Source organism: Ananas comosus, linkage group 1 (genome assembly GCF_001540865.1).
Source record: "Ananas comosus cultivar F153 linkage group 1, ASM154086v1, whole genome shotgun sequence".
NCBI classification, from domain to species: domain Eukaryota; kingdom Viridiplantae; phylum Streptophyta; class Magnoliopsida; order Poales; family Bromeliaceae; genus Ananas; species Ananas comosus.
The window spans coordinates 13,259,092-13,271,345 of NC_033621.1; the positions used below are offsets into that span (position 1 = coordinate 13,259,092).

Sequence of the window (12,254 nt, forward strand, 5' to 3'; positions counted from 1 at the left end):
AGTCAATTATGAGAATGATGAACTACAAGAGCTTGTTGTGGAGTTAACAATTGTTCATTATCCTCACTGCTGTGCCTTACAAGGCTAAATGAGTTTCATAGTCATAGTGAAAATTTTTGTTGTGGTTTAGCTCAAGCCAAAAGATTTAAGTGTTGCAGCACATGGTCATGTCGAAAATTAATTTGCTGGTATGATATGGTATGGTATGATATGGTACGACATGGTATGTACTGTACCAATCACATCAATCCCTGTTTGTTGACATGACAAGAAATATTTATTGTCCTCGCCCCTCATGTACTTTACTTGTTTATTATATATTTTTATCAACTTTTCGACACTGCTGAAATAATTATTTGCAAGTTGTAAAGAAAAGAAAATGCTGGACTATGCTATCTATACAGAACACATATTGTGCCGATGTTATATCAGCGTGGTATGACATAGTGGATATGACCCGTACTGGTGGGTGTGATCAAAATCGTAAAAAACCTTGTATCAAGTGAATCAAATATCGTGTTGATTTATTCCGCGAATGCTTCAGCAATTAAAGTTGTGATTTGGATACCTCTCCACAACTTTTTCCTATTCTTTCCAATTATTTTTAGGTAAATCAATATGCTTTGGTTGGCCTTTTTCTTTACTCTCTCCTCTTTTTATGGGGTTTTATGAATTCATGCCCTCGCAAGTATACGAAATCGTGCAAATACCTATGCAAAGTAATGCACATAAAAGAAAAAAAAAAAGAAAGAGAGCATAAATACTCCTTTTAGTAGCGCACGCAGGCGAACAAACAGAATTCTCTATAGTTACACATGCAAATACCAACTCTGCAGGATTATTCATCTAATTCCACATATATTTGAATTATGCAAGGGTATTTATGCAATTACACATGCTTGCCAAAAAATGGGAAATTCGCGGAAATCTTGTGATGTTGATGCAAAATTTCCAATTGCAAACTCTTTACAGCAACCAGGCAAGTACATAACATTTTACATATGCTACTGCGACAACTTCGCGATTCGTAAAAGAGAGATTCAACTCTTCAACCATATCACCTAACAATGCTATTTTCCTTTCTCTTGTAGACATATCCTTTCGCGAAGTAAACATAAAACACCAGTTCTAAACCGCTGAGCCCGGCGAGAAGCCAGTAGAAGTAATCGAGATGGCCCCGATTCAGATTGTTCGAGAACCAGCTCTCTCCGCTCTTCCTCGTCGCGACGTCGATCGCCGTCACAAGAAAGCTGCTGATAAAGCTCCCTACGCCGAAAATGCTTAGATATAGAGCTAATCCGAGGCTCCTCAATGCATCAGGCACTTGATCGTAGAAAAACTCCTGCAACCCGACCATTGTGAACACATCGCCGGTTCCGACCAGAACGTACTGCGGAATTATCCACCACAAGCTCATGGGAATCGGCACATCCGGTTGGTCGATCAGGCCGTAATCAGAAGCAGCTTTGAGCCTCTTCATCTCCACCAGAGCGGCTACGACCATCGAGAGAAGAGACATGACCATCCCGATGCCGATCCTCTGAAGCATGGTGATTCCCGAAGGGATCTTCGAGAAGTTCCGGATCACTGGTACGATTAGTCGATCGTAGATGGGGATAAAAGCAACTGCCGATACATTGATGAAGCTTTGCAGCGCGGCTGGCGGTACTTGGAGTGTTGAAGTTATCCTCCTGTCTAAGGTGCTAGCTTGCTTAGTAAAGAAGGTCGAAAACTGCGAGAAAACTACTGCATATATCAGGCAAGTTGCCCATATAGGAAACAGTCTAAGTGCCTCTTTAGCGTCCTCGGCATGATCCTCATTCTCAATGCATTCATTTGATGTCCTACAATAAAATACCACAACATCATAATTAAAAAAAAGCACTTTTCAGCTAATCTCTATAAATCCAAGTACATGTATACTAACATGCAGGATAAATGCGTACTATCACGCTTCTATAGGAAGGAAACCGCTAGAACAATCAGTCTACTTTTAACGGTCACGTCACAATCATGTCTTAATGGCGGTTCACAGAAAACCGATGAGAGTTAGGAGATTGGTGGTTGATTGAAACGAGTACATTATCCATATAAATGTTACCAACTTCTGAAAGTTCTAGCAGCAAGCTGTAAAAGTGTGAGAGATCGAGGCGGTCAGGTATATTGCAAGACGATCTTACTTCGAGTTCGCCGTTCCTCGCTTGCTTCTAGCAAGCGCCACCAATGATTTGCCTATTCGTGTGAAGGGGCTCTCGTCTTCCAAAGGATAGAACCGATATGTCTTCGTCCCGAGCAAGAATACCGCGAGCGCGATCAACATGGCGATGCACGGGATTCCGAACCCAAGTCCCCAACCGACGTTGTCTTGAATGTAGTTCAAGATTGTTACGGTGAAGATGTTGCCCCCGCACATCCCGAAGTACCACCAGTTGAAGAAGGAGCTTCTCGACAAGCGCTCCTTGGGGTCGTTCTGATCGAATTGGTCGGCGCCGAAGGCTTGGACGCACGGCTTGTGGCCTCCCTGGGCGAAAGCTACGAGATAGAGGGAGAAGTAGAAAAAAACAACTTGGAAAGCCGGAGGGCCGCAGCTACCAGTATCAACGGCTTCTTGGCATTTGGATGGTAGGACTGATGAGAAGGTTAACATGCCGAGGCCCTGGTGAGTCCATAAAACAGATACTAATTATGCTGTCCTACATAACATTAGTTCTGTGAAACAACCGTTGTACTCTAAAAGCTTAAGCTGCTAGAGAACGGTATTTAAACATTTTTATATTTAACACTTTCCCTCACGTCTAGGCTCAAGACTTTTTTAGTCGGCCCATGACATGGGCTTGAATTAAATGGGAGAATTAATATGATAGGAGTCTGGCGTGACTCGAACTCAGAACCTTCTGCTCTGATACCATGTGAAACAATTATTGTACTCTAAAAACTTAAGCTGTTAGAGAACGGTATTTAAATATTTTTATATTTAACATGTTCTGTATGCACCTGCTGGCGCTGATTGAAGTTCTTGTTTTCATTGAAATACGGATGTATTAGTGGGTTCGGATATCTTAAATGAACTGCAGGGCTAAATTCCTCTTTGAGTTCATGTAGGTTTGCAGTTATTATTGATATGTCAGATGTTTAGCCCTAAAGAGAAAGAAAAGTAAGAGGTAGTTTTTAACTGTTTATGCCATTAACCGATCACAGATCTTCAATAGTAAGTGTGAATTAAGCGTTGCAAAATGTGAAATACGAACTAGAATCAGCCGAGGCATATGTGACAGTAACTCAACAGTAATCCTAGAACAAAATGAGAAATGCTAACCACTGTTTAAAAAAGTTGGCTGATAGCAATGAATTGTATCTAGACTTTTAAGCTTCAGATGGCGAATTGCAAACCGGACAAAGTTTATGGCGGTTTAGAAGTTATTTTATTAATATAATCTTGTTGCAGCACAGTTCAAACGAGATTTAAAGTTCAAGAACTAAGCGAAAGTATTTGAATCAACAACATCGGTGTCGTAGTCTCATAGAGAAAGATGCTTCATGCAATCTACTACAGATAAAAAATATGGTTACAGCAAATGCCAAACCAGAGAAATGGAACAGTGTCGAAGCGAAAACGCACCAGCACATAGAGGAGGGAGGCGAGGACGATGGTGCGGTAGCGCCCGAGGCACGAATCAGCAAGAAGTGCACCGAGGAGCGGGAGCATAGAGGCGGCACCTGACCACGTGTTCACGGCGGCGGCGGCAGCGGCCGTGGGCTCGCGGAGGGGCCCTGTGAGGTACATGACAAGGTTCGAGGAGATGCCGTAGAACGCGAACCGCTCCGTGATCTCCACACCTGCATGATTCACAGCGTTAGATATCACGAAAGGTTCGAGTCTTGTTGAATGCACAACAGCAGCAAGATTTCTGAGATTTCCAACTTTTGTAGAAATTGCAGATGAAAAATACATAATACATCTTCTTCTTTGATCCATCCTTGATCTCAAATGTAACTTTGCACATGCATCTTACTGTTTTGTGATCTGTTGTAACTGCTTGATGCAATTGTTCATTGTAGTCGAAATATTCTTGAAACTGTTTTTGATGACACTCCTTTGTTGTCTCTCTCTTCGAGTTTTCAATCTTTCTTCATTAATTGCATCATTAATTGCATGATTGGTATGGTACGTTCACAGAGACAACGACTGTTACTAATAAAATTTAATTTTAAGTATATTTTAAAAAAACTTAAAATCTTAAAAGAATATTTTTATATGGCTAAGTTATAAAAAAAAAATTTAAATATCTTTTATTTATTTTTTTCTCTAATTTTTAAAAGGAAAAACTTCAAAAACCCCCCTGTGGTTTCATAGTTTTTTATTTTGCTCCATGTGGTTTAAAATATATCAAATTGCCCCTCCTGTGGTTTTGTTTTTATCTTTTCGATAGTTTTTTCGTTAATATTTTATTAAATTATATAAAAAAAACTTCAGATACCTATCTAGATTTATCAAATATTCACTTTAGTATCCTTTAATTTTAACTTTATCACTGATTTAAGGAAAAAAAAATAATAAAATTAATATGAAAAAGAGAAAAAAGAAACCACAGGGGGGCAAATTGACACACTTTAAACCACAGGAGGGCAAAGTGAGAAACTACGAAACCACAGAGGGAGTTTTTGAAGTTTTTCCTTTTTAAAAATACTTAAATTCAGTTATTATCAACCAATGTAACGACCTGACCTGCTATCAATAATAATTTGTTGGGCTAAAACTACCGACCCAAAATACTTAAGTCCGATTATTATTATTATGGTAGAATCTTCTTATATATTCAATGACAAGTCCATTCCCATCGGACGTGGGACTATTAGAATGTTACAAGTAATTAGATTTTTTTTTTTTTTTTGAATATTGATAAAAATCTGACAGAGCGGGATTAAATACAGCTTGAAATATTGAAGGGGATAAAATATATATTTTTAAAAATTAGAAAGAAAAAATAAAATAATAAATATTTATAAGAAAGTTTTTTACAGATTACCCTTTTATATTAGCCAGCGAAATAAATAAGGTGACATAAATAAGAAATGTCAAAATTTTTTCAAAGATATATATAAGCAATTGTACTGAAAAAGAAAATCACATCACTCGAAATTGTAGGCATTTACTTTTTTTTTTTTTTTAAATAAACAAATAAATAAATAAATAAATAGCTCTGGAGACTATTCCTGCATCGCCGCCGTACGATGGGGATCGGACGGTTGAGATCGAATCAGGAGGAGGGGATTACCGATGATGAAGAGGGCGGAGGTCCACTGCCCGGAGCGGGAGCGGGCGATCGGACGGCCGAGGTAGTCCACGACCCCGATCAACGGCTCTGATCGCGCGAGGATGAGCGGCTCCGAATCCATCGTTTTTTATCCCTTCCCCTCTCTGTCTCGTACAGTGTTTATATCCTGATGAGGCGAGGGACAAAATGTACGGATACCCCTGTACTATGCTTATATCGCATGTTAGTTCCTGTCATCTTAAAAAATTGTTCATACTTGAGGGGGGCTTCAACAAAAAAAAAAAAAAAAAAAAGTTAGTGGAGGAGAAATCGTCTCGTCGCTCGTATGAAACTGTTCTATTCATCATTCATATTATTTTTTTTAAAAATTTATGTTATTCACTTTAAAAAAGGCGAATAAATCGGTCTCTATAAAATTTGGAAAACAAATAAACGGATACAAATTGAAAAATAGTTTGTAAGAAGAACTTTTTTCGTTTAAAAAAATTTTATACTTTTTTTTTTTTTTGAGAGAAGGTAGCGCGTTACCTGCTTTATTCATTGAATGTATGAACTAGCCTACAAAGGTGAGGCATCCAGAGCCTCGAGAAAGAAACAGGCAAGATGCGAAAGTGAAATGCCAAAAAAAAAAAAGAAAAAAAAGAAAAAGAAAGACGGTGGTAAGGTTTCAACTAAGTACGGAGGAGAATATCCTAGGATTTTCGCAACTGTACTAGTTTGCGTACGACCAACATAGGATCTAGTTGGATGTTTCGAAAAATCAGGTCATTCCTGGCCTTCGAAATGGTCCACCAGCACGCAGCTAATTCCGGAAGGCTATGTTTCGCATTATGCTGTCCTTTCTTGACCTTCCACCTATCCCAGATGTGTGATACATCGTTTCCTAACTCCGTAGCCTGAATGCCCTCAGTCCCCATCATCATGATGAACTTGATGAATACGCATTGTGCGAACAGGTGGTCCACAGTCTCCTCGTGTACCCTACACGGCACACAGGCTGCATCTCCAATCCACCCTCTCTTTACAAAATTATCAGCTGTAAGGTGCCTTTTTTTGAGTACAAGCCAACAGAACACTTTGATCTTAAGAGGTATTCGGAGACTCCAAATCTTACTAGCTCGTTCGTCCCGCAACCCCCCGTCACTTAACATACGGTAGGCAGATTTGACCGAAAACATTCCGTTGTTACACCATCTCCGCCGTATCGTATCCGGCCGTTGTGATGCTTTCAAGCCGCTAACCCTTACCCTAAACGCCACAAGGTTGGATCGCAATTCAGGCCTAATAGTGGATTCATCACCTAGGATCCTAGTCCAATTCCAGTCAAATTCATACTTTTTTTAGAAACCAAATAGCCCCTAAACCGGGCGAAAAGAGAAGAAGCTAAAGTATAAAAGGGCAATTTCATTTGTGGAATTGTGGAAAGATGCGCTTCTTCTTTTATAATTACAATTTCCATCTAATTAATCACAAGATAAATAAATTTCCACTTGGTTTTGATTTAAATTCGTTTGGATTTAATATGAGCCCTAATCCAATCCACTTGGAGAGGATAAACTAACACCCTCTCATAATTAAACACGAAAAGAAAAATAAATGAGAAAAAAAAACAACAACAACAAGTGCATTAGCATCTACAACAATAAAACATCATATCCTATAAAACAGATAGCGTTAGAGCGATACAACAAGAATATTTTGCTTCTTACAAAGGAAATTGCAGTGATAATATAAGGGAAAAACTTCAAATATCACCTCTGTGGTTTCGCACTTTCTCACTTTAGTACTATGTGATTTTAAAGTATATTATTTTTGTACCCCGTGATTTTATTTTTCTCTTTTTATTATCCACTCTACTAGATTTTTTTCGTTAAATCAATGACAAAGTTATAACTAAAAGGTACTGTAAATATTTGATAAATTATAGATAGGATATCTGATGTTTTTTTGTATATGATTTAATGAAAAGTTAAAGGAAGGATTAACAAAAAGAGAAAAATAAAATCACAGAATACTAAATTAATACATTTTAAATCACATGATACTTAAGTGAGAAAGTGCAAAACCACAAGAGTGGTATTTGAAATTTACCCTAATATAAACAAAGAACTACAACACTAGTGTACAAATATGAATAAAGATTATAATTTTACAACAACTTACTTTTTTCTTTTTTTCTTTCTTTTTTGAGAATGGCCATTTATTAATAAAATCTGGCGCCAACATAGTGTTTGATTTGATCACAAAACTGCAATCTTCTTCTTGTAGTTATAACTCCGCGCATAGTATAAGAACAAGCACAATTCCAAAGCACTGAGCACCGCGAGAAGCCAATAGAAGTAGTCGAGATGTGCACGGTTCAAGTTATTCGAGAACCAGCTATCTCCGTTCTTCCTCGTCATCTTATCGATCGCAGAAATAAGGAAACTACTAATGAAGTTCCCGACGCCCAATATACTCAAGCACAGAGCGAGACCGAGGCTTCGTAAACCATCGGGAACCTGATCATAGAAGAACTCCTGCAACCCTATTATGGTGAACACGTCGGCGATACCGATAAGCACGTATTGAGGAACCAACCACCAAAAGCTCATTGGAACAGTGGCATTTGGCTCGTCGATTAAGCCGGAGTCCCTAGCGGTATTGAGCCTCTTCGTTTCGACGAGAGCTGCTACCACCATCGAGAGCAAGGACACGACCATCCCCGCGCCGATTCTTTGAAGCATGGTGATGCCCGAATGCACCTTTGAGAACTTCCTTGCTGAGGGTACGAGGATTCGATCATAGAGCGGGACGAAGGCGATGATGGAGAGAGTTCCGAAGCTTTGGAGAGCCGCGGGCGGTACTTGCAGGCTTGAAGTAATGGCTCTATCTAGAGTCCTCCCTTGCTTGGTGAAGAAGGTGGTCAATTGGGCGAAGACGACGGCGTAAACTAAGCTAGTCGCCCATATCGGGAACAATCGGAGCACTCCTTTGGCTTCGTCTATCCGTTTTTGTTCACATTCGTCTTCCGATGTCGAAGATCTACACAATTATGTGCATGGAGAAAATGAAATTGGTTTGCGCAAGTTGTCAAAAAGTAAGTCGGAGCGCCATTTTGATTTTCCTAACATAGAACTGACGTCGCAGCTGATTCAGCTATCACATCACCTCTTCATAAGTAATTTGCGAGAAATCAAATTTTGGTGATGTAAGTGAACATACTTGGTCTGTTGTCTTTCGATGTCTTCTCTCGGCCGAAGAAGGCTCGCTTTCCAACTCCTCGCCAATGACAAAAACATCTTGCCGATTCGAGCGAAGGGGCTCTCCTTCTCCACTATATAACATCGATACGTCTTCGTCCCGAGCAAGAAGATAACAAGAGCCAAGAACATAATGATACCGGGGACTCCAAAGCCGAGGCCCCAACCGACGTTATCTTGAACATAACTTAGTACGATAACCGCGATGGTGATGCCCATGGACATGGCGAAGTACCACCAATTGAAGAAGGAGCTCCGCGAGACGCACTCCTTAGGGTCATTTTGGTCGAACTGGTCAGCTCCGAATGCAAGGCCGCACGGCTTGTCGCCGCCTTGAGCAAAGGCAAGTAGGTAGAGGGAGAAGTAGAAGAATGCGACTTGGAAAGGCGACGGATGGCACGCCGAGGGATTCGCAGAGTTCGTGCAATCCGGAGGGCGGATAGACGGGACCGTCGAAGAGAGAGTCAGCATGCCATAGCCCTGCGAAAATCGGTTTCGAGCACACAATCTTTTTTGAGTCATCCTTAAAACAACAAAATTGACACACAATTAGGATAGTACATGCTAGAACAAATTGATCATACAATTTTTTTAGTTATTATAAGTTATTCATATAATTCATGAAAATTTTCACTTTTTCACCTTTAACTAATGACAACAATTTTCTGCAATTTCATGTTATTCACAGCAAACAGATATTTTCAATTGGCTAGGTCCTAAGATTGTAACAGCTACAAAAAAAGAAGGGGACAACACAGTGAAAATAGAAAGGATAAGGACATGAATGAAACTTTAGCTAAAAGATCCTTTCCTACACCTCTGATGTAACATTTTTGAGTTTTTCCAGTCCTATACGCTTCATCAAATGGTCAATAGTACAATAATTGAAGAGCTTGACAACCAGTCCGACAGTGATTCAGCTTAAAAACCGCTTTGAATCATTTGAAGTGATGGTTCAACAATCGAACCGGTGAATCAGTCTTGTTTGATTCAGGCCAAATTTATTTTATCAAGTTATATTAAAATTCAACGGCTTAAAATTAACTTAGTTAATTTTATTTTCTATTAACACAGGTTAGTTTTTTAAAAAGTAAAATTTGAATGGGTTATTTGCATACACGTCCCTGTAAACATAGTGAATTGTGAAAATATCCCTGCAAAACGGGAATTTCATAAATTGTCCCTACAAAAGTCCTAAGTTATGCAGATATGTCCCTCCGGTTAACATCCGTTAGTGATCTGTTTATTTTTTAACAGTAGATTCGTGAAATGACCATTTTACCCTCACAAATATATTCCTCCAAAAGTTTTCCTTTCCCTTCTCTTTCTCTTCCTCTTCGGACCGTCGAAGCGGACGACGGCGGCGGCGGCGCGGGGTCGGGTTCGCCGGCGACGAAGAAGAGGGAAGAACGCCGAGGCACCGGAGCTCTACCCGGAGCTCGTCGCCGTCAACGCCGTCCCCTCCCTCGTCGACGTCGTCTCCCTCCTCACCGACCTCACCAATGCCGACGTCCTCGGTGACCACGACGACCCCGCGCACGCCCTCGTCGCCGCCCTCGTCGACAACAACGCCCTCGAGCTTCTCGTCCAGAAACCCGCCCGCCTTTCCGAGGCCGACCCCGACGAGGTTCTTCTCCCTCACCGGTGACGAAGAAGAGGGAAGAGGAAGAGGAAGAAGGAAGAAGGAAGAAGAAGGGAAAAGAGGAAGAGGGAAGAGGAGAAGGAAGAGGGTTCGCCACTGCGCCGCCGTCGCCGCCACATCTCCTCGCCGGCGGCGAAGAAGAAGAAAGAGGAAGAGGAGGAAGAGAAAGAAGGGTAAATACGTCAATTTACAGTATAATTAACCATGGTTAAGTATTTTAACCGTGGTTAACGAAAATTTTCTAACAGATCTGGACGGCAGGGACATATCTGCATAACTTAGGACTTTTATAGGGACAACTTATGGAGTTTTCGTTTTGCAGGGATATTTCCGCAATTCACTATGTTTGTAGGGACGTGTATGTAAATAACCCAATTTGAAAACTACTTAATTTGGTTTAGAAACCAGTATTTTATAATTAAATATGCTACTGAAATAGTAAAATATGTAAATTTTTCTACATAAAAAAATTTAAAATAGTAATAATATTTCTATAATGTCATACTGACGCTACTAGTTGAACCGGTAATCCTTAATCCAACAATATTTTTCAATCCTTATTTGATCAGATTTCGAAAATATCAGATACAACTAGTCTATGAAAATTGACACACTTGTTTTCGAGGCCAACATTGCCCAACATCATTTTCTCCTTTTCCTAGAACAAACACATTGAAACCCCAAACTTTTTGGTTACAGCATCAAATCATGTGGTCCATCAATGAACCACTTGTTCTGGGGGACAAATTGGTTGATAGAGATGTCCAAGAACAATTATTAATTTTTTTTTTTGAGAGATAGGTAGCACGCTACCCACTTTGTTTATTTCATTTAGAAATAAACTTAGCTGTAAATGTGAATCAACTAGGATTCGAACTTGGGACCTCAGGTACCAACCACCAAGCCCCTTGCCACCTGCTCTAGGACGGTCGGTAACGATTACAATTTTTATTCTGATACTAAAGCAGAAGCCCCTTTAATGCACCTCTATGATGGAAATATTTTTGGGCATGCTTGGCATTGCTTATTTGTTGTTATTATTAGTTGAACATAAAATATTCAAAAAGTAAAATATTCAAAAAGATTAAGTTTATAAAGAACAATATTTTTATATTTTTATATTTAAAATTTATTGATGTATTGATAGATCTAAAATTTAGATAAATTAAATGAGAGAAAATTAAAGAAACTTGGTGGGGATAAAGCTCATGATCTTCTACTCTAACATCATATAAAACAACCTTTATCGCTAAAAGCATAATCTAGCGTAGAATATTAATAATACTTTAAGAAGAGTGATTGATAAGAGTAAAAAATGCTACAGATTTCGCTGCTGTGGCTACGAAAAATGAGATTTTGAATCTCAAAAATAGAAATTCTAATCGAGTGATTTAACAAAAGAGGCACAACGATGTTTTAACATAATGCTTGTTTTTAATAACACTACTTAAACAATATATTATCAAACAACACTATATCCTATAACGGACTCGAAGACGGTGTAAATAATACATTATCCAACAATAATACTATATCCTATGACAGATCCAAATATGCTTTAACACGAAGCAATCATACTTTTATGTATATATATCTTTAAAGATACAGCTACACAAAGGTGTATAATCAATAAATAAAATTTTTTAAAATAAATTAATAATTAGAGGACATATATTTCTTAATCACACCTGGCATGTGGACTTGTCCGGATAACTTGTCAACCAAAACTTTTCTTTTTATCTTTTTTTTGGGGATTTTTTTTTTCTCTTAATAATAATAACAATAATTCTGCTCATAGGATAAAAGTTGGTAACCAAATAACTCACCAATCATTTAGACCTCAAAAAAATAAAATAAAATTGACTAAAATACAAATAGTCCTTGGACCATATTGCAAGTTGGTCCGCAAATTTTTTTTTTATTTAAAAAAAAACTTAAACCACTGAGCTTTCTCATATACATTGCTAAAAAGTTAAAAGTGTAATTCTTTTTTATAGAATAACTTTTTAACCCTGTTTAAAATATATAAAAGGAAAACTTCAAATACCCTTTTTGTGATTTTACTTCTTCTCACTTTTGTACCCTGTGGGTATC

The 12,254-nt window shown here is 38.8% G+C and overlaps 1 protein-coding gene across 4 annotated transcripts in view; it reads right to left on the minus strand.

Annotated features, from left to right (window-relative positions):
• The window catches only part of LOC109712556 (protein NRT1/ PTR FAMILY 5.10-like), a 13,888-nt gene continuing 2,472 nt past the window's right edge, over positions 839–12,254 (minus strand). For 2 of the 4 annotated variants that reach the window (XM_020236182.1, XM_020236177.1), the window contains exons 3-4: positions 8,481–8,998; positions 7,296–8,300 (exon numbers count right to left, since the gene is read on the minus strand). In XM_020236182.1, coding sequence (XP_020091771.1) covers positions 7,517–8,300; positions 8,481–8,998 — 1,302 coding nt within the window. In that variant the 3' untranslated portion in view covers positions 7,296–7,516. Of the gene's footprint in view, positions 1,845–2,180; positions 2,657–3,619; positions 3,838–3,957; positions 4,170–5,276; positions 5,362–7,295; positions 8,301–8,480; positions 8,999–12,254 lie in introns of those variants that run through there. The other 2 variants (XM_020236187.1, XM_020236173.1) reach the window with 2 other exon arrangements.